The sequence below is a fragment of the Loxodonta africana genome, chromosome 6, assembly GCF_030014295.1.
Source record: "Loxodonta africana isolate mLoxAfr1 chromosome 6, mLoxAfr1.hap2, whole genome shotgun sequence".
Taxonomy (NCBI): domain Eukaryota; kingdom Metazoa; phylum Chordata; class Mammalia; order Proboscidea; family Elephantidae; genus Loxodonta; species Loxodonta africana.
The window spans coordinates 133,702,218-133,729,556 of record NC_087347.1 but is presented as its reverse complement, the minus strand read 5'-3'; the positions used below and the strand labels follow the sequence as shown (position 1 = coordinate 133,729,556).

General features: G+C 41.9%; 1 protein-coding gene across 2 annotated transcripts in view; it reads left to right on the top strand.

Annotated features, from left to right (window-relative positions):
* CNTNAP5 (contactin associated protein family member 5) overlaps window positions 1-27,339 on the top strand; it is a 1,181,085-nt gene that overhangs the window by 780,832 nt on the left and 372,914 nt on the right. For both annotated transcript variants that reach the window (XM_010596415.3, XM_064287363.1), the window contains exon 13: window positions 24,170-24,370. In XM_010596415.3, coding sequence (XP_010594717.1) covers window positions 24,170-24,370 — 201 coding nt within the window. The remainder of the gene's footprint in view (window positions 1-24,169; window positions 24,371-27,339) is intronic.

Below are 27,339 nucleotides of genomic sequence, written 5' to 3'. Positions count from 1 at the left end.
CAGCCAAGAGGTGGTGGCCACACAGGGCTGCCCAAGTCCAGTCTGTCAGGTCCAGCTCAGCAGTGGATCCGAATGTGTTGAAGGCTCATGCTTCAAAGTAGTCTCTCTGGGCTTGTGGCAGACGGTATAATCTCCTGCTAAATTGGGCCATTAAATAAAACTGCTCAGTCATAAAAATGTAGCATTACCCTGAAATTAAAGCATTGTCACCTTTGAATTGCCAAGAGTCTTAACAGACACTTAAAGAAATTCCTTTCAAAAACCTTTTAGCAAGCCGAGTTGACTCCTACCCGCAAGGAGAACAGCAGGCTCCAGACAGAGATGGGGAGGGCCATCGCAGCGTGCTTTTCATCCATCTGTTCGAGCATCCTTCCTTAGTCCCCCTTTACCAACTCACTCCCTGGTTGCTTGAATCCCTTTATTATTCTTTCATTTTTTACTCAATCATTAATTCTCTCATTTATTCACTTCTTCATTGATCTTTTCCTGTGTTTGGTTACTCATGCATTGCAATTGTTCATCCATTAGTTCCCTTATCCTCCCTTCACTAACTTTGTTGTTGCTATTAGGTGCTGTCAGGTAGGTTCCGATTCACAGCGACCCTCTGTATAGCAGAACGACACACTGCCGGTCCTGGCCGTCCTCACAGTCACTGCTATGTTCGAGCCTGTTATTGCGGCCACGGTGTCAGTCCATCTCATCCGCTAACTAATTCACTGGGTTTCCAAGTCCCTGTATGAATCTCTCACTTATTTAAACAGTTGCCATTGGGTCAGCTCCAAATCACGGTGACCCCACGTGTGTCAGAGTAGAACTGTGCTCCAAAGGGTTTTCAGTGGCTGATTTTCAGAAATAGATCACCAGGCCTTTCTTCTGTGGCGCCTCTGAGTGGACTTGAGCCACCAACCCTTTGGTTGGCAGCCAGGTGCTTTAACTGTTTGCAGTCTTTCATTTATTTTCACATTCATTAACCCTCTTATTCACTCACCTCTTCATTTATTTTTTAAATGTATTCATTTGGTTATACATTATCCAACTGTTAATTTATTCATTCATTCATAAATTGTCTCATTCAAATAAGCTTTTGAGTAATAACTAAATATCCGACCCTGAGCTAGGCACCAAGGTTACAAAACAATTAAGTCCGCCCTTGACCTTAAGGAACTCACAGTTCAGAAAGGGAGACAGACGTTGTAAACAGATATTTTGCAGAAAATAGAATAGAAGCCAGTAAATGGTATGGAAAGAGCACAAAAATCAAAGAGGTACAAGGGGATTGAGGATGTCCTTGACTTGCTATCCTCTGAGGTTAATTTTGTGGTACAAGCAGGTCAGATTTTAGCAAACAAACATCCACTAGTGTAAGTCTTCATGCTGTTGTTGTTAGGTGCCGTTGAGTCAGTTCTGACTCATAGCGACCCCAAGTACAACAGAATGGAGCACTTCCCAGTCCTGTGCCATCCTAACAATGATTGCTATATTTGACCTCATTGTTACAGCCACTGTGTCAATCCATCTCATTAAGGATCTTTCTCTTTTTTGCCGACCCTCTATCTTACCAAGCACAGTATCCTTCTCCAGGGACTGGTCCCTCCTGGTAACATGGCCAAGGTACCTGAGAAGAAGCCTCGCCATCCTTGCTTCTCAGGAGCATTCTGGCTGTACTTTTTCCAAAACAGATTTGTTCGTTCTTCTAGCAGTCCATGGTATATTCAATATTCTTTGCCAACACCATAATTCAAAGGCATCAGCTCTTCTTTGGTCTCCCTTATTCATTGTCCAGCTTTCACATGCATAGGAGGTGATTGAAAATACCGTGGATTGGGTCAGGTGCATCTTAGTCCTCAAAGTGACATCTTTACTTTGGAACACTTTAAAGAGGCCTTTTGCAGCAGATTTGCTCCATGCAGTATGTCATTTGATTTCTTGACTGCTGCTTTCATGGGCATTGATTATGGATCCAACTAAAACGAAATCCTTGACAACTTTAGTTTTTTCTCTGTTTATCATGATGTTGCTTATTGGTCCAATTGTGAGGATTTTTGTTCTCTTTATGTTGAGGGGTATCTTAGTCACCTAGTGCTGCCGTAACAAATACCACAAGTGGATGTCTTTAACAAAGAGAAATTAATTTTCTCACAGTCTAGTAGGTTACAAGTCCAAATTCAGGGTGTCAGCTCCAGGGGAAGGCTTTCTCTCTCTGTCAGCTCTGGAGGAATGTCCTCATCCTCAAGTTTCCCGTGGTCAAGGAAATTCTCAGGCGCAGGGACCCCACGTCCAAAGGACATGCTCTGCTCCTGGTACTGCTTTCTTGGTGGTATGAGATCCCCAACTCTCTGCTTGCTTTCCATTCCTTTTATCTCTTGCGAGATAAAAGGTGGTGGAGGCCCCACCCCAGGGAAACTCCCTTTACATTGGATCAGGGAGGTGACCTGAGGAAGGGTGGTGTTACAATCCTGCCCTAATTCTCTTTAGCATAAAATTTTACTCACAAAATGGAGGACAACCACACAACACTGGGAATCATAACCTAACCAAGTTGATGCACATTTTTGGGGGGGACACGATTCAATCTATGACAAGGGGAAACCCTGGTATTGTAATGGTTAAGCACTTTGGCTGCTAACCTAAAAGGTTGGTAGTTCAAATCCACCAGGTGCTCCGTGGAAACTCTGTGGGTCAGTTCTATTCTGTCCTATAGGGTTGCTATGAGTCAGAATTGACTCTGCGTCAATGCTTTTTCTTTTTTTTTTTGGGGGGGGGGGTTATGCTGAGGTAATCTATATTGAAGGCTGTAGTCTTTGATCTTTATATTCGTCATGTCATTTAATTCAATTATGTGAAAAACATAACACTCTCTCCATTTTATAGAGGAGGGCACCAGAAATCCTGAGAGGTGAAATAAAACCTGCCCAAAGTCTCAAAAGGACCAAATGGTGAAGCCAAGGTTGCAGCTACATCTGTGATTCCCAAGTAGGGGTTCCCAGGACCAGGTGACACAGAGAATCTGAGGCAGGAAGGGACTCACTCATGTACAAACAGATTGCCCTTTGGCTTGCACTGGCCTCATTAGTCAGTTATGGCGGTAGGTGGATGGTCATTCCTTCTACTAGCTCACTGCCATGGTAGAAAGCTCTTCAGGGAAGTAGTCCTGAAAGAGTGAAGTTTCCATTGTTCACCTGCCCGGTCACCATTTTCCTCATCTGCAAAATGGGCATAATAATACACGCCTTTCAAGGTTTTTCTGAGTATTAGATGAGAATTATGGAAAGCACAGGTTCTCAAATTTTAGTTTGCAGAAGGATCTTGGAAAAAAATTTTAAACGCCCTTTGGTTGGCCTATTGCCAGCAATTTTTATTCAGTAGCTTTTGGACAGTGATCAGAAAGAACATTTTTCTCAAGCTCCTGAAGACTTTGGACCTTGGGAAATACCAGTACAAGGCGATAGCACACTGCCTAGCACTGAATTAGTTACCTTCCTTATTCATTTCCTCCTTTCTAAACAGCTTATCAGTGACTAAAAGACCCATTCTTCTAGAGATTTGAACACAGGGCTTAACCTGATCCCTTCTTGATGGACCTTTACAGTAACTTTTCATTGCAATCACCTGGTGAGTCCTTCCATTTGGTGCCCTGGGGATCAGAAGTCTCTCCAGTCAACAAGGATTTGTCTGTGGAGGCACTGCCTTGTCTTCAGTGCTGTGCATGCCATTTGAAACCACTGACCCCTGTGCACAAGGACCTCATCCTATAATGATGACATAAAGCCATCTAGTTCTTAAATAATTCTTATCAAGTCTATTGCATTTAATTCTTACAATTGTCCTGTAGCTACTTAACAGTTGTTGATGCCTGAGCACATTATTTAATTTCTACAAGGCTCAATTGATGGCGAGACTGCGTCTTACATACTTTGGACATATCGTCAGGAGGGATCAGTCCCTGGAGAAGGACATTATGCTTGGCAGAGTACAAGGTCAGCGGAAAAGAGGAAGACCCCCAACGAGGTGGACTGACACAGTGGCTGCAACAATGAGCTCAAGCATAATGATTGTAAGGATGGTGCAGGACCAGGCAGTATTTTGTTCTGTTGTGCATAGGGTCGCTATGAGTCGGAACAGACTTGACGGCACCTAACAACGACAACAACAAGATAGAAATGATCAGTAGTTTTTACCTCAGTAAAAACTAAAATAAATTAAATTTAAATGAAATTAAATTTCTTAAATGAAATTAAATGAGCAATGTGCCCAGTGCAACATCTGGCACCCTCTAAGAGCTCTTGAAATAGAAGTTATCACCACCCACAGTGTCAGTATCATCAGAGGAGGACCTTGATGCTGAAGACATTCAGAGACAGGAGTGGTCAAGAAAGGTGTCATGGGAGAGATGTGGCTTGAGTTTGACCTTGAAAGATAGGTGTATTAGGGCTAGGAAGAGAGAAGGGAAGATAGGAAAGATTAATCTTGTTACACTGCAGCATCGAGGCTGTGGAGATGCAGTGAGCAGGTGCCCAGGTGCCTTTTGTCTTGTCCAAGAGCTTCTGGCTTCCTTGTGCATCCTGATGCAGGGTTGGTGTGTTTGGCTGAATACTTTTCTTGTTTGGTGTAGGGAAATGACAAGTGAGAGCCAAAGGTATCTTCCAAGAAGCTTATTTGTTCTTGCTCACTTTTAATCTGAGCCAGGGGGAGATGATGAATCAGTGTAAGACTAGAAATCTCAAAGAATAAAGAACCAAGACTGGCAGCTTGTGATTTCATGTTCTGGGGAGTATGGGGGTGCAGAGGAGCCATTGGTCTGGGAGCCTGTTTCCCATTATTCTCCCCATCATGTGGACTTATATTACAGGAGCACTAGTCATCCTCTAATTCTCAGGGTACAAGTGTTGAATATGCTATATTTATGCCTGTTTGTTAAGACAGCTGGTGGGATACCACTGGTTAGGCTGTCCATGAGGACAGATTTTCCAGTGCTAGCTGTGAACATTCTACCCAAACGTCATGTCTTATATCTCATTTGATCTCCTAGAATATAATTTATGTACCTCCTTCGTTAGACCAAGCTCTAGTTTATTCTCCCAAGAAACCCTTCTGACTATCGCAATTGCCATGGCCCTTCCTGAATTCATGTAGTCAGCAAACATCTACCAAATGCAGTGTGGTCATTAAAAGCTTGGCATTAGTTTGCATTCCAGTGCTGAGACTTCCTGGTTTTATAAGTTATGTGTCCAGTGAGTCACTCAGCTTCTCTGTTCCTAAATTGTCTCCTCTGTGAATAATACTAGAACATATTTATGGTGTTTCTATGAAGATTATATGAGATAATCCATGCAAACCATAAGACAAAATGCCCAGCATTGTATATTCAAGACATGGCAGCTATTATTTTCATCACTCTGTTCCCAGAATACTGGACTCTGGTTTCTTGGTGTTTCTGGAGACACGATGATGAAAATAGCAAATAATAACTTTTATGAGTGAACAGCACCTGACACACAGAAAACACCCATGAAAATTAACTCAGCAGAATCAGTACATACTTATGCTTGGAAATGGATGTGCTACCGTGGTACGAATGGTTGGATAGTTTTGTGTTTTGATAGTTATTTGAGGTTTAGGGGTATATGTGTATTGCTATAAGAGCAAGTGCATTTTGACTTGGTGGGACATTTATTGTTGTTAATTGTCAAGTTGGCTCTGACTCATGGTGGCTCCATGTACAACAGAGCCAAACATTGCTTGGTACTGTACCATCTTCACAGTCATTGGCATGTGAGAGTCTATTGTTAAGTCCACTGCATATTTTGAGTGCCTTCCAACCTAGGGGGCTCATCTTTCAGCACTACATTGGACAATATTCTGCTGTGATGCACAAGGTTTTCATTGCCTAATTTTCACAAGTAGATCACCAGGCATTTCTTTCTAGTCCATCTTAGTCTGGAAGCTCCACTGAAACATGTCCACCATGGGTGATCCTGATGGTATTTGAGATGTGGTGGCATAGCTTCCAGCATCACAGCAACACACAAGCCACCACAGAATGACAAACCAACAGATGGCTAGTGGAGTTCGGGCATAGCAGATTATTTCTGAGTGCTTTACTTGTGAAACACTGTGCAGGCACCACCTAGTTTCCCCAAAAGTTTTAATATGAAATGTTCAAACCTACAGAAAAGTTGAAGGAATAGTAAAATGAATAGCCATGCACTCTTCACCTAGATTCTGAAATGTCAACATTTTGCCACATTTGCACATTTGTGTGTTCTTTCTCTCTCTCAAATAAAATGTTTTTTTGTTGAAACATTTGAAACTGAGTTGCAGACATACTCATAATTTACATCTAAAGACTTCACCTGTATCTCCTGTGATGAGCCAAGAATGAAAAATGACAGTAAGTCAGGGCTGTAACTTTCACCAAATCATCGACATGACCTAGCAATGAGACCAAAGCTTTCATTACTTAATGTGGTGATTAGGACGGAGAGGAAAGGGTAAAATTCCATTGTGGACCAGTTCCCCACAAAAGGCCCTCATCCCAGTGTGAGTTGACAAACAAAACACTAACAAAACATAGCCACTCAATGTGTCACACGTGAAGGGAAAAAGGGACAGAGGGACCTGGGGTTATGTAGACCTTAGACTAGAGGGATTTATGCGCTGGGTGCATAAGAAAAGATGAAGGCGAGAAAGAGTGAGGTGCCCCTTGGTGTAGAGTATGTGATGATCTTGTGGTCATAGTCCCCAGCCCTGATGGCCTCAAAAGAAAAACATTCCCTCTCTGTCTGGGGTATAAGATTAGATCTTACCAGCAAGCAATTATATAATTAATCATAAACCCTACCGCTAAGGCACTGGGGGGTACCTACTCCCCCTAGGGTACATTTTCTCAGTATAATTTCAGTCAAAGGGTCATCAGGCAGTGGGAGACAAAACTGCTTTCTACTGTCTCCACCCTTGCTAAGAACAAACTCTCCTGTATAATCACAACACGTAAACCCTTACATAAGAAAATGAATGGTAATCCAATAACATTGAATACTGTGTCATCTATATTGTCCCTACAATGTCTTTCATAGCAGTTTTTATTTTTATACATTTATTCAGGATTCAAGGAATGTCCACACATAAGATTTGATTGCCATATTCCTTCACTGTCTTTTAATCTAGAAGCAATCCCACCCCCACCCCATCTTTTGTTTGTTTTTCATGACTTGATTTTTTGAAGATTACAGAGCAGTCGTCATCAAATTATTCCATATTCTGGATTTTTCTGATTAGCTCCTCATTGTTAGATTATTTTGGTCAAAGAATTTAAGTGTTTAGGTTAAACACTTCCAGCAAGAAAACCTCACAGATGAAGTCTGTCCACATGACGTCAGTCCGTCCCATTTTTGGGGACGCTCAGCTCCATCACTTGGCTAAAGAGATGTTTGCCAGATCTTTCCATAGTGAAGGTGTATAACAATCAGCCTACATTATCTGTGGGCTGATACGTGGACACTGTTTGAATCCTGTCCCACCAAAATTTTCCCCAATCCATTATTGCTCTTGACCCTTATATGTTGTCTCATTGGAGTTTGTAAAAATGTTGCTTTTCTAATTATATCATTCCTTCTACATTTTAGCTATTCGTCAGCATTCTTCTATCTACGAGAGCTTTCTCTTTCTCGCGCCCACCCCCAGCTTCCTTTGCGTCACTATGTTGTTGTTAGGTGCTGTTGAGTCAGTTCCGACTCATAGCGACATTATGCAAAACAGAACGAAACACTGTCTGGTCCTGCGCCATCCTTACAATCGTTGTTATGCTTGAGTTCATTGTTATAGCTACTGTGTCAATCCACCTCATTGAGGGTCTTCCCCCTTTCCACTGACCCTGTACTCTACCAAGCATGATGTTCTTCTCCAGGGACTGATCCCTCTGGACATGTCCAAAGTATGTAAGACACAGTCTCACCATCCTTGCTTCTAAGGACCATTCTGGTTGTGCTTCTTCCAAGACATCATTTCTTCTTTGGTCTTCCTTATTCATTACCCAGCTTTCACATGCATATGATGTGATTGAAAATACCATGGCTTGGGTCAGGCGCACCTTAATCTCCAAGGTGACATCTTTACTTTTCAACACTTTAAAGAGGTCCTTTGCAGCAGTGTTACCCAATGCAATGTGTCGTTTGATTTCTTGACTGCTGCTTCCATGGCTGTTGATTGTGGATCCAAGTAAAATGAAATCCTTGACAATGTCAATCTTTTCTCCATTTATCATGATGTTGCTCATTGGTCCAGTTGTGAGGATTTTTGTTTTCTTTATGTTGAAGTGCAATCCATACTGAAGGCTGTGGTCTTTGGTCTTCATTAGTAAGTGCTTCCAGTCCTTTTCACATGCAGCAATCCAGATTGTGTCATCTGCATAATGCAGGTTGTTAAAGAATCTTCCTCCAATCCTGATGCCCTGATCTTCTTCATATAGTTCAGCTTCTCGTATTCTTTCCTCAGCATACAGACTAAGTATGGTGAAAGGATACAACTATAATGCACACCTTTCCTGACTTTAAACCACTCAGCATCCCCTTGTTCTGTCTGAACAACTGCCTCTTGATCTATGTAAAGGTTCCTCATGAGCACAATTAAGTGTTCTGGAATTCCCATTCTTCACAATGTTTCCATAATTTGTTAAGATCCACACAGTTGAATGCCTTTGCATAGTCAATAAAACACAGGTAAACATCCTGGTATTCTCTGCTTTCAGCCAGGATCCATCTGACATCAGCAATGATATCCCTGGTTCCACGTCCTCTTCTGAAAGTGGCCTGAATTTCTGGCAGTTCCCTGTCGATATACTGCTGCAGCTGTTTTTGAATGATCTTCAGCAAAGTTTTTCTTGCATGTGATATTAATGATATTGTTCTATAATTTCCACATATGGTTGGATCACCTTTCTTGGGAATAGGCATAAATATGGGTCTCTTCCAGTCAGTTGGCTGGGAAGCTGTCTTCCATATTTCTTGTCATAGACAGGTGAGCACCTTCAGCGCTACACCTGTTTGTTGAAACATCTCAATTGATATTCCATCAGTTTCTGGAGGCTTGTTTTTCACCAATGCCTTCAGTAAAGCTTGGACCTCTTCCTTCAGTACCCTCGGTTCCTGATCCTGTGCTACCTCTTGAAATGGTTGAACGTTGACTAATTCTTTTTGGTATAATGACTCTGTGTATTCCTTCCATCTTCTTTTGATGCTTCCTGTGTCGTTTAATATTTTCCCATTAGAATCTTTCACTATTGCAGTTTGAGGCTTGAATTTTTTCTTCAGTTCTTTCAGCCTGAGAAACGCCGAGCGTTTTCTTTCCTTTTGGTTTCTATCTCCAGCTGTTTGCACATGTTATTATAATACTTTGCCTTCTTAAGCCGCCCTTTGAAATCTCCCATTCAGTTCTTTTACTTCATCATTTCTTCCTTTTGCTTTAGCTGCTTGACTTTCGTGAGCAAGTTTCAGAGTCTCCTCTGGTATCTGTTTTGGTCTTTTCTTTCTTCCCTGTCTTTTCAATGACTTCTTCCTTTCTTCATGTATGATGGCCTTGATGTCATCCCACAACTCGTCTGGTGTTCGGTCACTAGTGTTCAATGCATCAAATCAATTCTTGAGTTGGTCTCTAAATTCAGGTGGTATATATTCAAGGTCGTATTTTGGCTCTTGTGGACTTGCTCTGATTTTCTTCAGTTTCAGCTTGAACTTCCATATGAGCAATTGATGGTCTGTTCCACATTTGGCCCCTGGCTTCGCTGACTGATGATATTGAGCTTTTCCATCGTCTCTTTCCATAGATGTAATCAATTTGATTCCTGTGTGTTCTATCTGGTGAGGTCCATGTGTAGAGTTGCCATTTATGTTGGTGAAAGAAATTATTTGCATTGAAGAAGTCATTGGTCTTGCAAAATTCTATCATTTGATCTCTGGCATTGTTTCTATCACCAAGGCCATATTTTCCAACTACCAATCCTTCTTTGCTTCCAACTTTTGCATTCCAATCACCAGTAATTTTCAATGCATCCTGTTTGCATACTCAATGAATTTCATACTGCAGCAGCTGATAAAAATCTTCAATTTCTTCACCTTTGACCTTAGTGGTTGGTAAATTTGAATAATAGTCATATTAATTAGTCTTCCTTGTAGGCTTATGGATATTATCCTATCACCGACAGCGTTATACTTCAGGGTAGATCTTGAAATGTTCTTTTTGATGATGAATGCAACACCATTCCTCTTGAAGTTGTCATTCCCAGCATAGTAGACTGTATGATTGTCCAATTCAGAATGGCCAATACCAGTCCATTTCAGCTCACTAATGCCTAGGATGTGGATCTTTATGCTTTCCATTTCATTTTTGATGATTTCCAGTTTTCCTAGATTCATACTTTGTACATTCCAGGTTCCGATTATTAATGTATGTTTGCAGTTTCTTCTCATTTTCAGTCATTCCACATCAGCAAATCAAGGTCCTGAAAGCTTTACTCCATCCACTTCTTTAAGTCGGCTCTACTTTGAGGAGGCAGCTCTTCCCCAGTGGTCTTTTGAGTGCCTTCCAACCTGGGGGACTCATCTTCCAGCACTATATCATACAATGTTCTGATGCTATTCATAAGGTTTCCATTGGCTAGTTCTTTTCAGATGTAGGCTGCTGGGCCCTTCTTCCTAATCTGTCTTAGTCTGGAAGCTCAACTAAAACCTGTCCTCTGTAGGTGACCCTGCTGGTATCTGAATACCAGTGGCATAGCTTCCAGGATCACAGCAAGACACAAGCCACCACAATACGACAAACTGACAGACACATGGGGGTTGTATCACTATAGGCTCATAAATTATTTTTATTTCTAAATAGTGTTACTGTTACCATCATTATTCTCTTTGATGCTTAAATCCTCCCACAGAGTTAGCCATTTCCCCTTTAATTCTGCTCCTATGTCTTTTTACATGTTCCCATTGATCTTGAACTGAATGCTTCCTTGCTTTCTGTGACAAACACGTTCCAGGCTCACTTTGATCTTTCCCTCTCCAGACCCAGGATCAGCTCTTTTCCCTCAGAAACCCGGTTCCTTTTTGCAGAGAATGATATTTGGAAGGCAAGATCTAAGCGTTAGGTTTGCTCATTGCTTCTAGACCTTTTTAGTTGGCAGAGATAGAAAATGTATATGTGTGTGTTTAAATTATGAGTTCATACTGTTATTTCCAATGCAAATCCAGCATCAGTACATTTTTTTCCTTCTTGTCTTCTATCCTTTCACAGAGAGCACTCACCCGCACCAACATCAATATGTTTACTCATTTGCTGTGTCCTGTAACACGCATGCAATATTTTCAGAATGCACTGACAATAGCTCCACCAATAAATTTTATGATATCCTTGTATTTCATTTTTTTTCTGAGAATATGTACCACCAATGGTATATATACAACAACAACAACAACAAAAACAGTTGCCATGGAGTTTATTTCAACTCATAGTGACCCCATAGGTCAGGATAGAACTACCCTATAGGGTTTCTAAGGAGCAGCTGGTAAATTTGAACTGCCAACCTTTTGGTTAGCAGCCAAGCTTATAACTACTGCACTACCAGAGCTCCATCAATGGTGTATAGTCTGACTAAATACCGTGTTTGAAAGTTCTTGAACTATTTTTTTTTAATTGTACTTTAGATGAAGGTTTACAGAACACAGTAGTTTCTCATCAAACATTTAGTACACACATTATTCTATGACACTGGTTAATAATCCCACAACATGTCAACCCTCTCCCTTCTTAACCCTGGGTTCCCTTAAATTACTAGCTTTCCTGTTCCCTCCTGCCTTCCAGTCCTTGCCCCTGGGCTGGTGCGCCCCTTTAGTCTTGTTTTGTTCCATGCGCCTGTTCCATCTTTGGCTAAAGGGTGAAACTCAGGAGTGGCCTCATTACTGAGCTGAAAGGGTATCTGAGGACCATACTCTTAGGGTTTCTCCAGTCCCTGTCAGGCCAGCAAGTTTGGCCTTTTTGAGTTAGAATTTTGTTCTACATTTTTCTCCAGCTCTGTCCGGGACCCTCTATTGTGATCCCTGTTAGAGCAGTGAGTGGTGGTAGCCGGGCACTACCTAGTTGTACTGGACTCAATCTGGTGGAAGCTATGGTATATGTGGTCCATTAGTCCTTTGGACTAATATTTCCCTTGTGTCTTTAGTTTTCTTCATTCTTCGTTGTTCCTGAAGTGGTGAGATGGTGGAGTATCCTAGATGGCCTCTTTTAAGACTCCAGATGCTACTCACCAAAGTAGAATGTAGAACATTTTCTTTACGAACTGTGTTATGCCAGTTGAGCTAGATATTCCCTGAGACCATGGTCCCCACAGCCTTCAGCCCAGCAGTTTGGTCCCTCTGGGAGTTTGGATGTGTCTATGGAGCTTCCATGACTTTGCCTTGTACAGGTTGTCTTGGCTTCCCAGTATTGTGTACTGTCTTACCCTTCACCAAGGTTACCACTTATCTATTGTCTATTAAGTGTCTTGAACTATTTTTTGTCATCTTTGTTGTTACTTTTTTTGTATAGAGTTAGACTCTTTTGTTCCTGTTTAATATTCAATTTTAGGCTTTGCCTTTTTAATCCTTTTTGGTTTAATCTTATATCTTGAAGGTGTAAAATATCTTAATGTTATAAATTCAAGTTGTATATATTATTGACTAGAAACATCTTTCTATCATTCCTCCTGCCTTCGCCCTATTCTTACCTATCTCCATTATTAGATAGTCATTCTTATCAGTTTATCCCTCCTGCATGTATTTCTGTTTCTCTTGTATTTTTACAAAAGGCAGTATACTCTTTTGCACTTCAATACTTTGATTTTTCCACTTTACAGTATATCCTGGAAGTTACTGTAGATTGATTTACAGAGATCTTATGTATGCTTCCTTACAGCTGCTTAGCACTTCACTGTGTCGGCCAGTCGTACTTTATTTATAAGACACCTGCTGATGTGTGTTTACATTGTTTGCCATGTTCTGCCAGTTGCAGTAGATAATCTTCTTTGAGTTTGTATTTTGTCAGTCTCCTCCAGAACCAAACAGACTTTAAGCACCATCAGAGCAGAATACATAGACACCGTCATTCTAATATAAGCAGAGCCAGAATGCTCCTTAGAAGCAAGGATGGTGAGACTTTTTCTCACGTACCTTGGACATGTTATCAGGAGGGACCAGTCCCTGGAGAAGGACATCATGCTTAAAGTAGAGGGTCAATGAAAAAGAGGAAGACCTTCAAGGAGATGGGTTGACACAGTGGCTGCAATAAGGGACTCAAGCATAATGATTGTGAGGATGGTGCAGGACCGGGTAATGTTTAGTTCCGTTGAACATAGGGTTGCCATGATTTGGAACAGACTTGATGACACCTAACAACAACAACAACATATGTAAAATCACTTGCCTTCACATCAACTCCAACTCATGGCAACCCTGTGTGTGTCAGTGTAGAACTGTGCTCCATAAGATTATCAGTGCCTGATTTTTCAGAAGTGGGTTGCAAGCTTTCCTTCTGAGGTGCCTCTGGTTAGACTCAAACCCCTAAACATTCATTTAGCAGCTGAGTTAGCATTATATCACCAAAACAAAACGAAACCATTACCATAGAGTTGATTTCAACTCATGGTGACCCTATAGGACAGATTAGAACTGCCCCTTAAGATTTCCAAGGAGTGGCTGGTGAATTCAAAGTGCCAACCTTTTGGTTAACAGCCATAGCTCTTAACCACTGCACCACCAGGGCTCCTATATATAAATATAAATCGGTGTAAAAATAAGTATGACAGAATGTATCTTCAAAACCACTACCCCCTAAGACCATAAAGCAGGTGCTTTCCCAGGTCTCTTTGCTCATACCCCCTATTTTAAAGCAAAGAAAAAGAAAAACAATCCCCCCAAAAGATACATAAAAAGGAAAGGCTAGAGCAGAGCGTGAGATCCATCACAGCCAAGTCTGTTGTCTGGAGGTCGTAGAGTGTGGCCTGTGTGGGCAAGTGGGCCCCTGGTCATGAAGACCACAGGCCCCATGCCCACTGCACTGGGGGATCTGCACTCAAGCTAATGCTTAGTACAAGGTGGTGACCAGGAGCCCTAACCCCATAGTGCACGTTCACCAAACAGTGGAATCCCAGCCGTTAGCAGCAGTGGGTCTGCAGTGCTTTTAGCAAGGCCTGGATTCTGACAGAAGCAGCTGGGCTAATGAAGAGGGAAGGAAAAACAGCTGCGGGAATTCCAAAGTCTTTTAAAAGAATTGAAAATTGTTTTACACCAATTGTCTACTTTACCTTTCAAGGTTGGGGGAAGGTGGAATCCATCCCCTGGACACAGGTTCCCAGAACTACTTCTAATAACGAAATGCTCTCTTCATATCCTCTCTTGGCTAACTTTATCAGAAGGACTGATGGCGGTTCAACTGTAATTTCACACCTGGCACCACTCTTATGAAGAGCTACCAGTTACAGAGCGCAGTCTTTGAGCTAGGTGCTGTGCTAGACTCAGCTCTGTGGGTTCTATTCAGTTCTCACAACAAAACCACACAATGGATTATGCCCACTTCACAGGTAAGGAAACTGCAGCTTGAGTGGTGGTTCTGTGACTGTTCCACATTCAGGGATCTAGTAAGTGGCAGAGCTGGCATCAGAGGCCAGGTCTGACCACCCCCGAGCCCATGCTTTCTTCCATAACATCTGCCTCCATTAACCACAGAAGCCCTTTCCAAGCCGATATTTACTCAATAGCCATAGCCTCTGATTTAAATGCAAGGGAAGGTTGGAAACATACGAAAAATTAAATGACTCTCAATGCAAAAAAACAGGAGATGTCAAAAGGCTGTACATGATTAGATGGCAAATGAGTGGTAGAGACAGTGCTTTGAGGATTATTTAAGCTGTCCTTACCCTTTATATTGAAAATTCATTTTGTCAACATAGATAACTGTACCAGAAGCAACCCCAGGGACCTGAATATAGACTTGGTTTATTACAATAAGAGTATAAGTGAATTGGCACACTTTTCAAAGCACTATAAGCAGCTCCCCACAGTGATTTAAGTTCAATTAAGCTGAGTATTGACAATCTGTAGACTTCCCTTCCTTCTAAGCATCGTGATAGAAAAATGACCGTTTTTTTCTGGCTCGGTAAAGAGATATGTATGTGTGTAGAATTAAGTGTTATTACTCAGAGTTATTTCTTGTCTTTCTCTCCTTTTTCCACTCTTATGTTTGTTCTTTCTGAATGATGATCCCCATGGCAACAGAGGGAACAGCTTACAGCTTCTGTAATTACTATTATTAATAATAATGATCATCACAATAATAATACCAATCAGATATAATGAGAAAAAATGTGAAGGAAAATTAAATTGTGGCTCTGTATGTAAACAATTTACAGCATCAGAAATTACAGCAGAGAGAAACCAGGTAGGTCAGCTAAAGACCGAGGACCCAGAGACCCTGGAGGACTTTCGTGTCTTCCATCCGGGGAGGGCTTCCCCACAGGGGTGATGATACAGAATGCTTCATCGTTTGCTCTGCTGGCTCTATGTGTAACCTCTTTTACTTTTCTCTTTCTCGTTTTTAATATATATGGTGGGTTTTGATCTTGTAACTTGAAACTTCTTCTTTACGTTTGGAGCGTTTTATAACATGTGCGTAGACGAGTTGTTTGGAGGTGCTGGAACAAACACCTGGCTGGTGTAGACAGCAGTGATTGATACCGTGAAGCCCTCTGAGGCGCTTGGTGCTAGCCTCAGCTCTGGAGGCCTGAGGATGCTGGACTGCTGTAGACTTGTCAGTTCTCGGGGACAACAGTACTCCGTGTCCATGGTACAGGCTTTCTAGCAGTTGCTGCCCCAGCCCTGCCCCTAAAAGGTCTCTGGACAGTTCTCTTTCTCCCAACCCTGAGAGCACGTGGAAGAGCATACAATATTTGTCAAACATATTGTGTGCACAGCTTTCCCCCCCAAATGATGCTATGCTTTCTGAAGAGTTAGGCACTGTGTTATCTTCCTGCATGTGCACGCTGGGTGCTGGCACAGAACTAACCAGGTACATACTTGAACATAAGAGTAAATGATACATTCCACAACCTGGAAAATCTCATTGCTTTATGGAAAGATAGACTCGACAACTAAAAACAGCAATGTGATTTGGGAGTGTTGCTGGCCAATAGAACTGTATATTGTTGCATTTTTAAACTGGTACTTTGGTCCTTCATCACATATTTTTCCACGTTTCTGAGTCCAGGAGGATTAAAAAACTATGTGGAAGGACTTTCAGGAAATTCAAGGGGTCCAAGAAAATCTAGACACATGAGACTCTTCTACAGTGAAGACGTGATTGAACAAGATAATTATAATTTATTATATATAGCAGCAACTATATTCCAAGAAATTGCAGCTCATCACATTTGTAAACCTCATGTGAAGGGTGAGGCCTTCCTCCCCCAGCTCTCTACAGAATGAAGTCCAGGTCCTCACTCAAATATTATAGCAAGTTTCTAATGTACAGGTTTTTCATTTTTGTGAGCAACAGACTCCTTTAAGAATATGGTGACAGTTATTGACCCTCTCTCCAGATAGATCCAGTTGTGGCTTCAATCATTTGTTCATTCAGCAAAGATGAACCAAGTGCCTGCTCTGTCACTGGAGATAAAATAACAAATGCACAGGAAGTAACTACAGCTGTTCCAAATCATTCTAATTGCTATGAAGAAAGAAAATAAAAGGGGGTCTCAGCAGGACAGGTGTTAGGAAGGCTTCTCTGAGAAAGAAATGCCTACATGCTGAGTGGGGGGAAAGTGCACCAGAGCAAGGTGGCCACAGGCACGAGAGCCCCAGCGGGGAAAGGGCACAGCTTCTTATCTCTGAAGTCCTGAAGTAGAGCATTGTAAGCTGGGGCCGGAATGGGGAGGGGAGGTGATCAGAGAGGAAGGAGTCTTGGAGGCACGGTAAAGAATTGGACTTTTCAAAGTACCCTGAGACACTAATACACAATTTCAGGTGGACTGCTTTACAATATCCTTTTAAGAAAATCACTCGTGCTGCCAGGAGGAACAGGACTTTAGCAATAACAGTGGTGATGAAACAAGAGTGGAAGGTGGGAGACCAGAGAAGAGACATTTCAGTGGTCCAGGCTAAGTGGCATTAACCGTGACAAATGTGATACCTATGGAGAGGAAGAGGATTGCACACATCCCAGATATATTTTGGAGGTGGAATGGCAAGACTAACTGAGAGATTAGATGTGGAGATAAAGAAAGGAAGGGCTCATGAGTGATCTCTAGGTTTCTGGCTCGAATAACTGGGAGGAGAGTGGGGCCATTCTTTGAAAAGAGGAAGAGGGAGAAGATGGTGGTGTTAGGGGCTGTTATCCTTCTTTTTAAGGTGCATTATGTCTGATTACCATCGATATTGCATATACTTACTTCCCTGATTTTTCATAAAATTTCAGGGAGTTGTTGAATTGTCCTAAACCCATTCATGGTCTCCAGGCAAAGAGTATCTGCTATAATAGATATGTCATTTTAAGAAATAGGCTTTGGTCCACAAATAGTAGGATTCTGTTGTATTTGATAGGGTCTTCCAGGGCACTAGGAAAAATTGGCAACTTTGAAAATAGGCAATAGATGCCCTTTTCCCTTGTTCAAAAACCTTCAGAATCAGCTTGATTTCCTCTTTCCCAAAAATACTTCTGCTTTCCCACTGTTTCTTGGTTTAACATGTCTTCTATTGGCTAGAATAGAATAGAGCAGAGCAGAGCAGACAGAGCAGAGCAGAGCAGAGCAGAGCAGAGCAGAGCAGAACAGAGCAGAACAGAACAGAACAGAATAGAATAGAACAGAGATCCCTATAAGTTAAAGGGACTCTCTACTTGGTTTTAAATGAGGGGTTTATTTTTCTCTCACATAGTAGGAAGTCAGGAGGCCAGTGGTCCAGGGCTGCTGCAGTGGCTCTGTGATGCTGTCAGTTCCAGACACGGATTTTTACTCTAGCATATAACTTCTCTCCTCAACCTCACAAATGGTTACAATACAGCTGCCAGGGCTCCAACCATCTTGTCTGTATTCCAGTCCAGAGGTAGGAAGATGGGTAAAGGGAGTGCCCGCAAGTTGCATCAAGTTTATCCAAGTGACTTTCCTAGGGCTTTATCCAAAACACCTCATTTGTATTTCATGAACCACAACTTAGATACATCGCTGTACCCATTTTTCAGTGGAGGTAATATTTCATTGCTGTTGTTATTTTGTTTGTTTTTAGAGAGAGTATGTTCCTGCCTTCACAAAATTAATGTTCTCTTTTTGAGAAAGACAGAGGGAAGGAGTATTGGATAATGATCTAGTGTCTTCTTTCTTCCTTAGATAATGTGAAATATTTTATGTGTTGGAACTTTATTGATGTTTTATGGAAGGAAAATTATCTTCCTATCATTTGCTTTCACCTCATAGTCATTCAAAGTTGACTCACACATTAATATCTCTTAAAGTTTTAATAGTAGCTAAGTAACAAAGTGGAAACCCTGGTGGTATAGTGGCTAAGAGCTACAGCTGCTAACCAAGAGGCCGGCAGTTCAAATCCACCTGGCTCTCCTTGGAAACTCTGTGGGGCAGTTCTACTCTGTCCTATAGGGTCGCTGTGAGTCGGAATCGACTTGACTGCAGTGGGTTTGGTTTGGTTTGATTTTTAAGTAACAAAGTAAATGCAAATGATTGATATTAGAGTTTTCTGAGTACCTGTTATGTGCCCTTGTAAAGCATGATATCAAATCTTATAATACTATTATGGGTGGCAAGATTGATATTACCATCTTTGTTCTCCAAAGAGGAAACTTTGGAGGCATAAACTTGCCAGAAGTCTCATTGCAGACATGGAGCTGGACAAAGATTCCAATTTAGATAGGTTTGGTTCTAAGTGAGGCTGTCTCATTGCACCTCAAACCCTATATGTATCTCTAAAGACTAGCCATAAAGCGGTTGCTGTGGAGTCTAGTCCAACTCATAGCAACCCTATAGGACAGAGTAGAACTGCCACACAGGGTTTCCAAGGAGCAGCTGGTAGACTCGAACTACAGACTAGAAATATATATCCTGTGGTAGAGGGTCTGGTGCTGGGTGGTGGGTCAGCAGAGAGTGGGATTTGGGGCCTGGCAGATTTTCTTTTGCTCTTCCAGTCATGGCATTCTCTCTGCATGAGACCCAACCTCCTTGAGTGATGGGGAAATCTATGTAGGTTTCTTGTGGTGGAGTTCACACTCACAGAACTGGGAGAGGGAGCTTTCCCTGTTCCAGGTCTTCAGGACTGTGGTGGTTTTCCAAAGGGTCTGCAGAGTAGGACTGGGGTCAGAGCCCACCCTCTTTGGGAGTCTCTTCCATCTTACTTTGTGCTCTGGAGAAGAACCCTGCCAGGACAAGCTATTGTGAGAAGTGCTGGTTTCCAGTCCCAGCCTCTCCTTCTCCTTGCTGCTGTCACAAACGGTATGAACATCTGATATCTGTGAGTCGAGACAGGGACTGAGATTGTGTCATCTGTTACATAATAGGCAGGTAACAATGTCTCTGGAATACTTAGTGCCTTATTTATTATAATGAACCTTCTCACACAAACCACCTCAATCTTTAACCCACTCTGCACAGTGATGCCATTACTGTTTTTCAAATATTATGGATGAGAAAACTGAGCATTAAAGAAGTAGAAACTTGACGAAGGCTGCTTACCCAATATGTGTTGAGCTGGCACACAAAGCCAGAACTTCTGACTTCAGATCCCAAGCTTTGTTGTCTGATCTCTACTGCTCATTGGCTAAATTGACCACATTGGCCATTAGATTGAATGTGTTTATTTTTGTTAAAGCTATATATGGATTCATGTCAACCACCTGTCTGTCAGTTTGTCATACTGTGGTGACTTGCATGTTGCGCTGAGGCTTGTCATGGATTGAATTGTGTCCTCCAAAAATAAGTTTATCAATTTGGCTAGGCCATGATTCCCAGTATTGTGTGATTGTCCGCCATTTTGTCATCTGATGTGATTTTCCTAAATGTTGTAAATCCTGCCTCTACAATGTTAATGAAGTAGAATAGGCAGCAGTTATGTTAATGAGGCAGGACTCAATCTACAAAATTGGATTTTGTCTTGAGCCAATGTCTTTTGAGATGTAAAAGAGAGAAGCTAGCAGAGAGACAGGGGGACCTCAACCCACCAAGAAAGCAGCAATGGGAACAGAGCACAGGGTTCCTGTGTAGGTAGAGAAGCTCCTACTCCAGGGGAGGATTGATTAGAAAGACCTTCCTCCAGAGCCGACAGAGAAGGAAACCCTTCCCCGGAGCTGACACCCTTAATTTGGATTTCTAGCCTACTAGACTATGAGAAAATAAATTTCTGTTTGTTAAACCATCCATTTGTGGTATCCCTATTATAGCAGCACTAGATAACTAAGACAAAGCTGAAAGCTATGCCATTGGTATTTCAAATACCAGAAGGGTCACCCGTGGTGGACAGGTTTCAGTGGAGCTTCCAGTCTAAGATAGACTACAAACAAAGGCCTAACAACCTACTTCCAAAAATTAGCCAATTAAAATGGTATCTAGCACAAGACAATACTTTCTGATACAGTGCTGGAAGTTGAACACTGAAATTAGAAGGCAGTCAGAATACACAGTGGCCACAACAATAGGCTTGAGCATACTGACGATCACGAAATAGCAGAGGACTGGGCAACATTTTGTTCTGTTGTGTGTGGGTTCACCCTGAGTGAGAGCCAACTGCATGGCAACTAATGACAACAACAATAAGGAGCCCGTGTGTGGGCCCACTTCAGAGTGAAACTCCACTTCCCCCTATCCACCTAAAAGATGGTTCAAAATGAGTCGTGCTTGCTTGAAAATTCCTTAGAGCTGAACTTCATGTAGACCTTCCCCAATTAAAACCAGGCATCAGTAGCATCAGCCACGGAAGCCCACTTTGGCACATATGGCATTGACCCTCGGCTTTCCAGTGTTCCGTTGCTGTGCAGAGCTCAATCTGCACTGCTACCAAAGAGCCTGGGGAGGAAAGATAGAAAGGGAGATAAAATAATATCCAATTACCTGCTTGTTTTCAGCCTTTACCCTGCTATCTCCCAGGAGAAAAATAATCCGAGGACACAGGGCACTTTGAAGTAGAAGCCAGTAAAGAGGCTCTAAGTTTCCAGCAGTCACCTCTCTTCCTGTCACTCACACGTCTTAGCAGTTGGGGCTGGTGGTGTCCGTCAAGTGAATTGTGGAGAGCAGTTTGGAGCTCCTAATTGTTCCTTTGTATCGTTTATATGTTTCATATATCCAAAAGCTGCCAATAGTTGAATTATTAAAGCTTCATTTCATCCTGAGGGCCCCAAAGGCAAGGCGAGATTGGCAATCCTACAGTTGGCTTTAAGATGAAAGATTGTCTCTCTGACAAAACTTCCTTTGCCATCTTGCTAAACATAGAATATGATTTTGACAAAATGAGTCAGTGAGTAAATAAATAAGCAAAGCAGTAAATGAATATATTAATAATCAGGTGAATGAATACATGGGAATAAAAATCTGTGTCCACTTAGAGTGAAATTCAAATTCATATAACTTACTGATGCTGTGTGGACCGCTTTTGGAATCAGATGGATTGGATACTTTGAGACTGGGGATATAAGTTTGCTTATGTCCCTGAACCTATAAACTGGAAATAGTAATGTCCACCATGGTAAGTACTAGACAGCATATGTGCAGTGCCCCAGTGTGGAGTGGTAACAAACATTATTATTACAGTTTAAGACTGGGTTTTCCTTTTCTTCTTCATGAGCACCAGGGCTTTTCAACACTGTCAGTCTTTATTTCTTTCTCTGCAATATTCAATTACTGAACAATTACTTTTCTTTGGTTGTTTTATCAGCATTTGTCTTTAATGGTACCAAAAATATTTTTGGAATTATGGGTTAATTATTTCTGTAACATTATTATCTTTACCAGTATGAATCATGCTTTATTTCTGTTTTCAAAGTTAAAACAAATAGCATCAATTTTGACTTTGTTTTTAGAATTTTGTTTTGTTGCCTCAAACACTGGGGACAGGTGGGTGATCACTGAGCGGTTTTAGAAAACAGTCTCAAGATGAGTCAGAATACATGACCACAGTTTAATTGTATGCTGCAAGAAGGATTTCCTTTTTAGAGTTGGAAATACAAATAATTGAAACCCAACCCTCTTTCTGCTCCTCCCATTTTTAGTATGTTCAAACTGAAGTGCAGGGAGATGAAGTGACTTGCCTCAAGACTTATACAGAGTTTGTGGTGCAGATGGAATTAAAACTGGAGGTCCTAGTGACTAGTTCTTTTCTTTTCCAACTAAATCGTGCTAACATCCTTGATCCTGCTTTGCACTAGCACTAAGTATAGTGATTGCATTCATCGTATGTGCTTCATCATGACTGTCTAGTACATAATCTTTGCGTTATTTCTTTACTTCCTGGATCTTGGTTTTCTCATTCGTAAAGCTAAGAGGGTTGCAGAAGGGAAAACCACATGATTTCTATGCCGAGTTCTTTTTCAGCTCTGAGGTCTATTAAGAGTAATGATGCTATTATGCGGGCAAGATTCTCAGATGACAAAAGCTTTTCAAGTCTTTCCATTTCCTCTTTTGCAGTGGTGAGGATGTTCAGAATAAAATTGCATGCCCAATTGCAGTAAATATTTTAGCCTAGGTTATTATCACCAAGTGCCTGATGTATTCCAGATAGTGCCTGGCAGTTCTGCAGTTTTGGTTGCCATCCCTTATCAACAGCACTGCAGACTGGCATTCTTTTTTTTCTTTTCTTTTTACGGATGTGAAATTGAGTCTCAGAGAAGTAAAGTGAGTTGTCCAGATTTGTCAGTGGCAGAAATAGGTTTCAAATACAGATCTCTCAAGCTCTAAAAGATGAATCCTTTTCCTCTCTCCTTGCGTTCCCTTCTTCCCTGTATTGGGCAAAACATGTTCTTCCTCCTCAATTTAAAGGTCCTCATCTCTGTGCGTTCTTCTATTGTAAGTCTCTTCAAATGTTTTTGCCAAATAGAGCTGGCATGGAGACTAAAGTACAAAACAAAATAAAACACAAAAACACTGCAATACAGTGCGTCTGATGTGTAGCGTGGATCGCAAAATCTCGCCCTAGTTAATGATACATATTTTACGAATGCTTTCTTTGTGTAGGTCTTATCTTCAGTGCAGGGCTCACGGTTTTCTGAGGATGCTCTCTATGCTTGTGTTTCTCTTGCAAGGTGGTATGTGTCAGTAGCTGCTTTGGACCCCACAGAAATGAGGGCTTTGGAGTCACGAATCCTGGGTTCAAGTTCTCCCTTAGTCACTTACTAACTGTGTGATCTTGGGTGAGCTGCCTAATCCTCCTCAGTCTTACTTTCCTCATCTCTGGCATGGGAGGATTGACTCCTTTCCAATTGGGCATTGTCCATTTTAAACGAGATTGTCGTTGTTAGCTGGTATCAAGTCAACTCTGATTCATGGCAATCCCACAAGCACCAGAACAAAATGTTGCTGGGTCCTGTGCCATCTTCACCTTTGTTGGGATGCTCCAGTCCACCGTAGTGACTACTGTGTATTTTGAGTGCCTTCAAACTTAGGGGGCTCATCTTCTGGCACAATGCTCTGTTGTGATCATAAAGTCTTTATTGACTAATCTTCACAATTAGGTCACCAGGTCTTTGTTCCTAGTCTACCCTAGTCTGTAAGCTCCACTGAAACCTATCCACCATGTGTGACCCTGCTGGTATTTGAAATACCACTGGCATGGTTTTCAGTGTCATAGCAACATGTAAACTACCACAGTAGGACAAACTGACAGATGGGTGTCAAATGAGATAATTGGTGTCAAACACACCACAAAGCCTATGGAGTAAGCACTCCAGAAAGTTACTTCTTAAGATTATTAGCCCCATGCTGTCCAGCTGTTGGCTCCACAATGTGAGAGAAAACAACAAAAACGAATCCTCTGTTCATATTCTTTGCGTGAGTAGAGTACACCGGTGGTGATTAATTAGTGCATGTTGCATGACCGGTTGCACTGCTTGCATGCTCCTCTCTCACCCTTCCTTTTAACACCTCCTTTCTTGGGTTGTATTGTCACGGCAGAGGACAAAATCTGGACATTGGTTCAACACAACAACACGGAGCTGACACGTGTACGGGGTGCGGGCCCTGAGAATCCCTACGTCATGGCCCTGGACTACGGCAGCAGCATGGAGCAGCTGGAGGGTGTGATCGATGGCTCTGAGCACTGTGAGCAAGAGGTGGCTTACCACTGCAGGAGGTCCCGCCTGCTCAACACGCCCGGTAAGGCTCATCTCTGCCCCTGCCACTCTGTGTGGCCACGAGGGTTGGCCACAGTGTGACAGATGGACTCCCCAAATTTAGGATATCAAAGATAGGAGTGTTTCTCAAGAAAGTGGCTGTAGTTACAGGTGTTCACTGTGTAATGGAGGGAAACACATCAAAGAAAGGATTCACCATGTACCAGTCCTAGCTCTGACTCCTGAGCCTGACCTAGAGTAAGTTGCGTAGCCTGTCAAGGTTTTCTTCTCATCTTCAAAAGGGCACAATGGCAGCACCCACTGCAGCTGTTATGAGGATGAAAAGCTTCTTGTGAGCAGTGTCACTGGAATAGAGCATTTGAGCTAGGTAGGAAAGCTTGGAGGTGGGAAGTGTTATTTCAGGCAGAGGGACTAGCAGGTGACAGGGCACTGAGGATCTTGTCACACTCAGAAAAGAGCAAGGTGGTACACCTGGGGATAAAGGATGCATAAGGGAGGCATATTAGGCAGCAAGGCTAGCAGGGGAGCCAGGGTCAGACCTTGTGTGTGCATAGGATTAAATGGAAGCCTTCATGAAAATGATTCTTCTTAAATATGAACTATGCTTTTTGAAAAAAAAAAATGGATTAATCCTACCTTTTTTTTTTTTTTTTATATATATATATTTGGAAATGCTTGTGGCATAGTGGTTAAGTGCTATGGCTGCTAACCAAAATGTCAGCAGTTTGAATCTACCAGGCACTCCTTGGGAATTCTACCCTGTCCTATAGGGTTGCTATGAGTCGGCAATGGATGGATGGATATATATATTTTTTCCTATGGGTATTTTTAAGAGTGAATGATTGAATTAGTTATTAATTTGCCTGCAGAAACTTCCTAGGTCTGCTTCCCAAAACCCTTAAGGTCCGTTGATTATTGCTTCACTTTCTTGCAAAATGTCTGAAGAGGTTTGTTAAAGTTTCTGTGTACTCTGGAAATTGGTCATTTTCGTGAATGTCAGATCGTCTTTTGTTTCATGGCAGAAAAAAAGCTAAGACCACCGGGATATTGAGTATCTGAGAAAGGAAGTGAGAGTCCTTAGCCTTAGGAAGCTTGTGATGCAAGCCTTGGGTATTAGCAGCTTTGAAAGGCTTGAGAACTTGAGACAATGAAATGTCAACAAAGGAGAAGTGATAGACGCTTAACTAAATAGAACACACTGCCTCATTGATCTAGAATCTTCAGGGAAGACATTGTTCCACATAAGTGAATTTTCCAGATAACTGCCGCTTATCCCTTTAAGCACCAAAAATCTTTTCAAAGGATTTTTAACTATTTGAAATGAAAATCTTTTTCAAATGGATTACATGCTTCCTTGCTTTCTTAAACAGAGAATTCTGAACATAAAACATAACCTTTTCTTGATGACTCAGGATCATCATTGTGAAAATCAATTATTGTACTCCACTTGGATACAGCCGTGCTTGGAGGCTGATTCAGCTGGAGACATTGGTTGGTGTTCCTGTGTCCAGTGTCCTCAGACATTGCTGCCTTGTGATAGCCAAGGCTTGTTTTATATATCTATTTGTGTCTCTCTGTCTCCCCTGGCTGCTGAGCTTGCATGTACCACTTCTGGGACTTTTTGTAGGGTGTCTGTCTCAAGAAACTACCCTAGTCAGTAACCAGCTGCCATCCAGTCAACTCTGACTCATGGAGGCGCCATGTGCATCAGAGTGAAACTGTGCTCCATAGGGTTTTCAATGGCCTTTCTTCTGAGGTGCCTCTATGTGAACTCGGACTGCCAAGCTTTTGGTTAGTAACTAGCTGAGCACATTAACCATTTGTACCACCCATGGACTCCAGAAACCACCCTGCCCCCATTTTATTTTATTGCATCTAGTTTTCTAAGTATTGGGTTTGGTAGAATTGTAGGCAACATGAGAGCATGTTTGTCTTAGTCATCTAGTGCTACTATAACAAAAATACCACAAGCGGTTGGCTCTAACAAAGAGAAGTTTATTTTCTCGCAGTAAAGTAGGCTACAAGCCTAAATTCAGGGTGCCAGCTCCAGGGGAAGGCTTTTACTCTCTGTTGGCTCTGGAGGAAGGCCCTTGTAATGCATCAATCTTCCCTTGGTCTAGGAGCATCTCAGCATAGGAACCTCAGTTCCAAAGGATACGCTCTGCTCCCTACACTGCATTCTTGGTGGCATTAGGTCCCCATCTCTCCTTGCTTCCCCTTCCTTTTTATCTCTTGAGAGATCAAAGGTGGTGCAGGCCACACCCCATGGAAACTTCCTTTATATTGGATCAGGGAAGTGACCTGAGCAAGAATGTTATTTCCCACCCTAATCCTTTTAACCACAGTCAGAGATTATGATTTATAACACATAGGAAAATAATAAAATGGAGGATAACCACACGTGGCCTAACCAAGTTGGCACATATTTTTGGGGGGACATAATTCAATCCATTACAATGTTGATTGTGATTCTGGGCCTTCATTTGATATATGGGTTTTGTGATATCAGTTTGCCTATTCCGCTGCCCTAGTACATATATATATATATATATATATATTTTTTTTTTTTTTTTAACTCAGCTGTCTTTAATCAGCCAAGCATATTTGAGTGGGAAGGGCATGGATTGGGGAGCCAGCCATGTTGGGATTGGCATTCTGACTTGACCACTTACTAGCTGTGTGATCTTGTGCAAGTTACTAAACTTTCACAGTTTCAACATTACCATCTGAAAGATTTGGATGAAAATCCTTAACTTATAAGGAGAATGTAAAGACCGAAGGAAAAATGTTATCTAAATCCCTATTACCTTGCTTGGAACACATGAGGTACCTGATAAACCGTACTGTCCATTTTGCCTCCTTGTTCACAGCTTCTTTCCCAGCAGGAAAGGGCCCTGACTCAGGTGTGCTGACTTGTGGAAGCAGGGGTAGATAGAACAATGGTGCCATTGTGGGCCTGTGGATTTGAGAGTCTGAAGCCAGGCCATACAT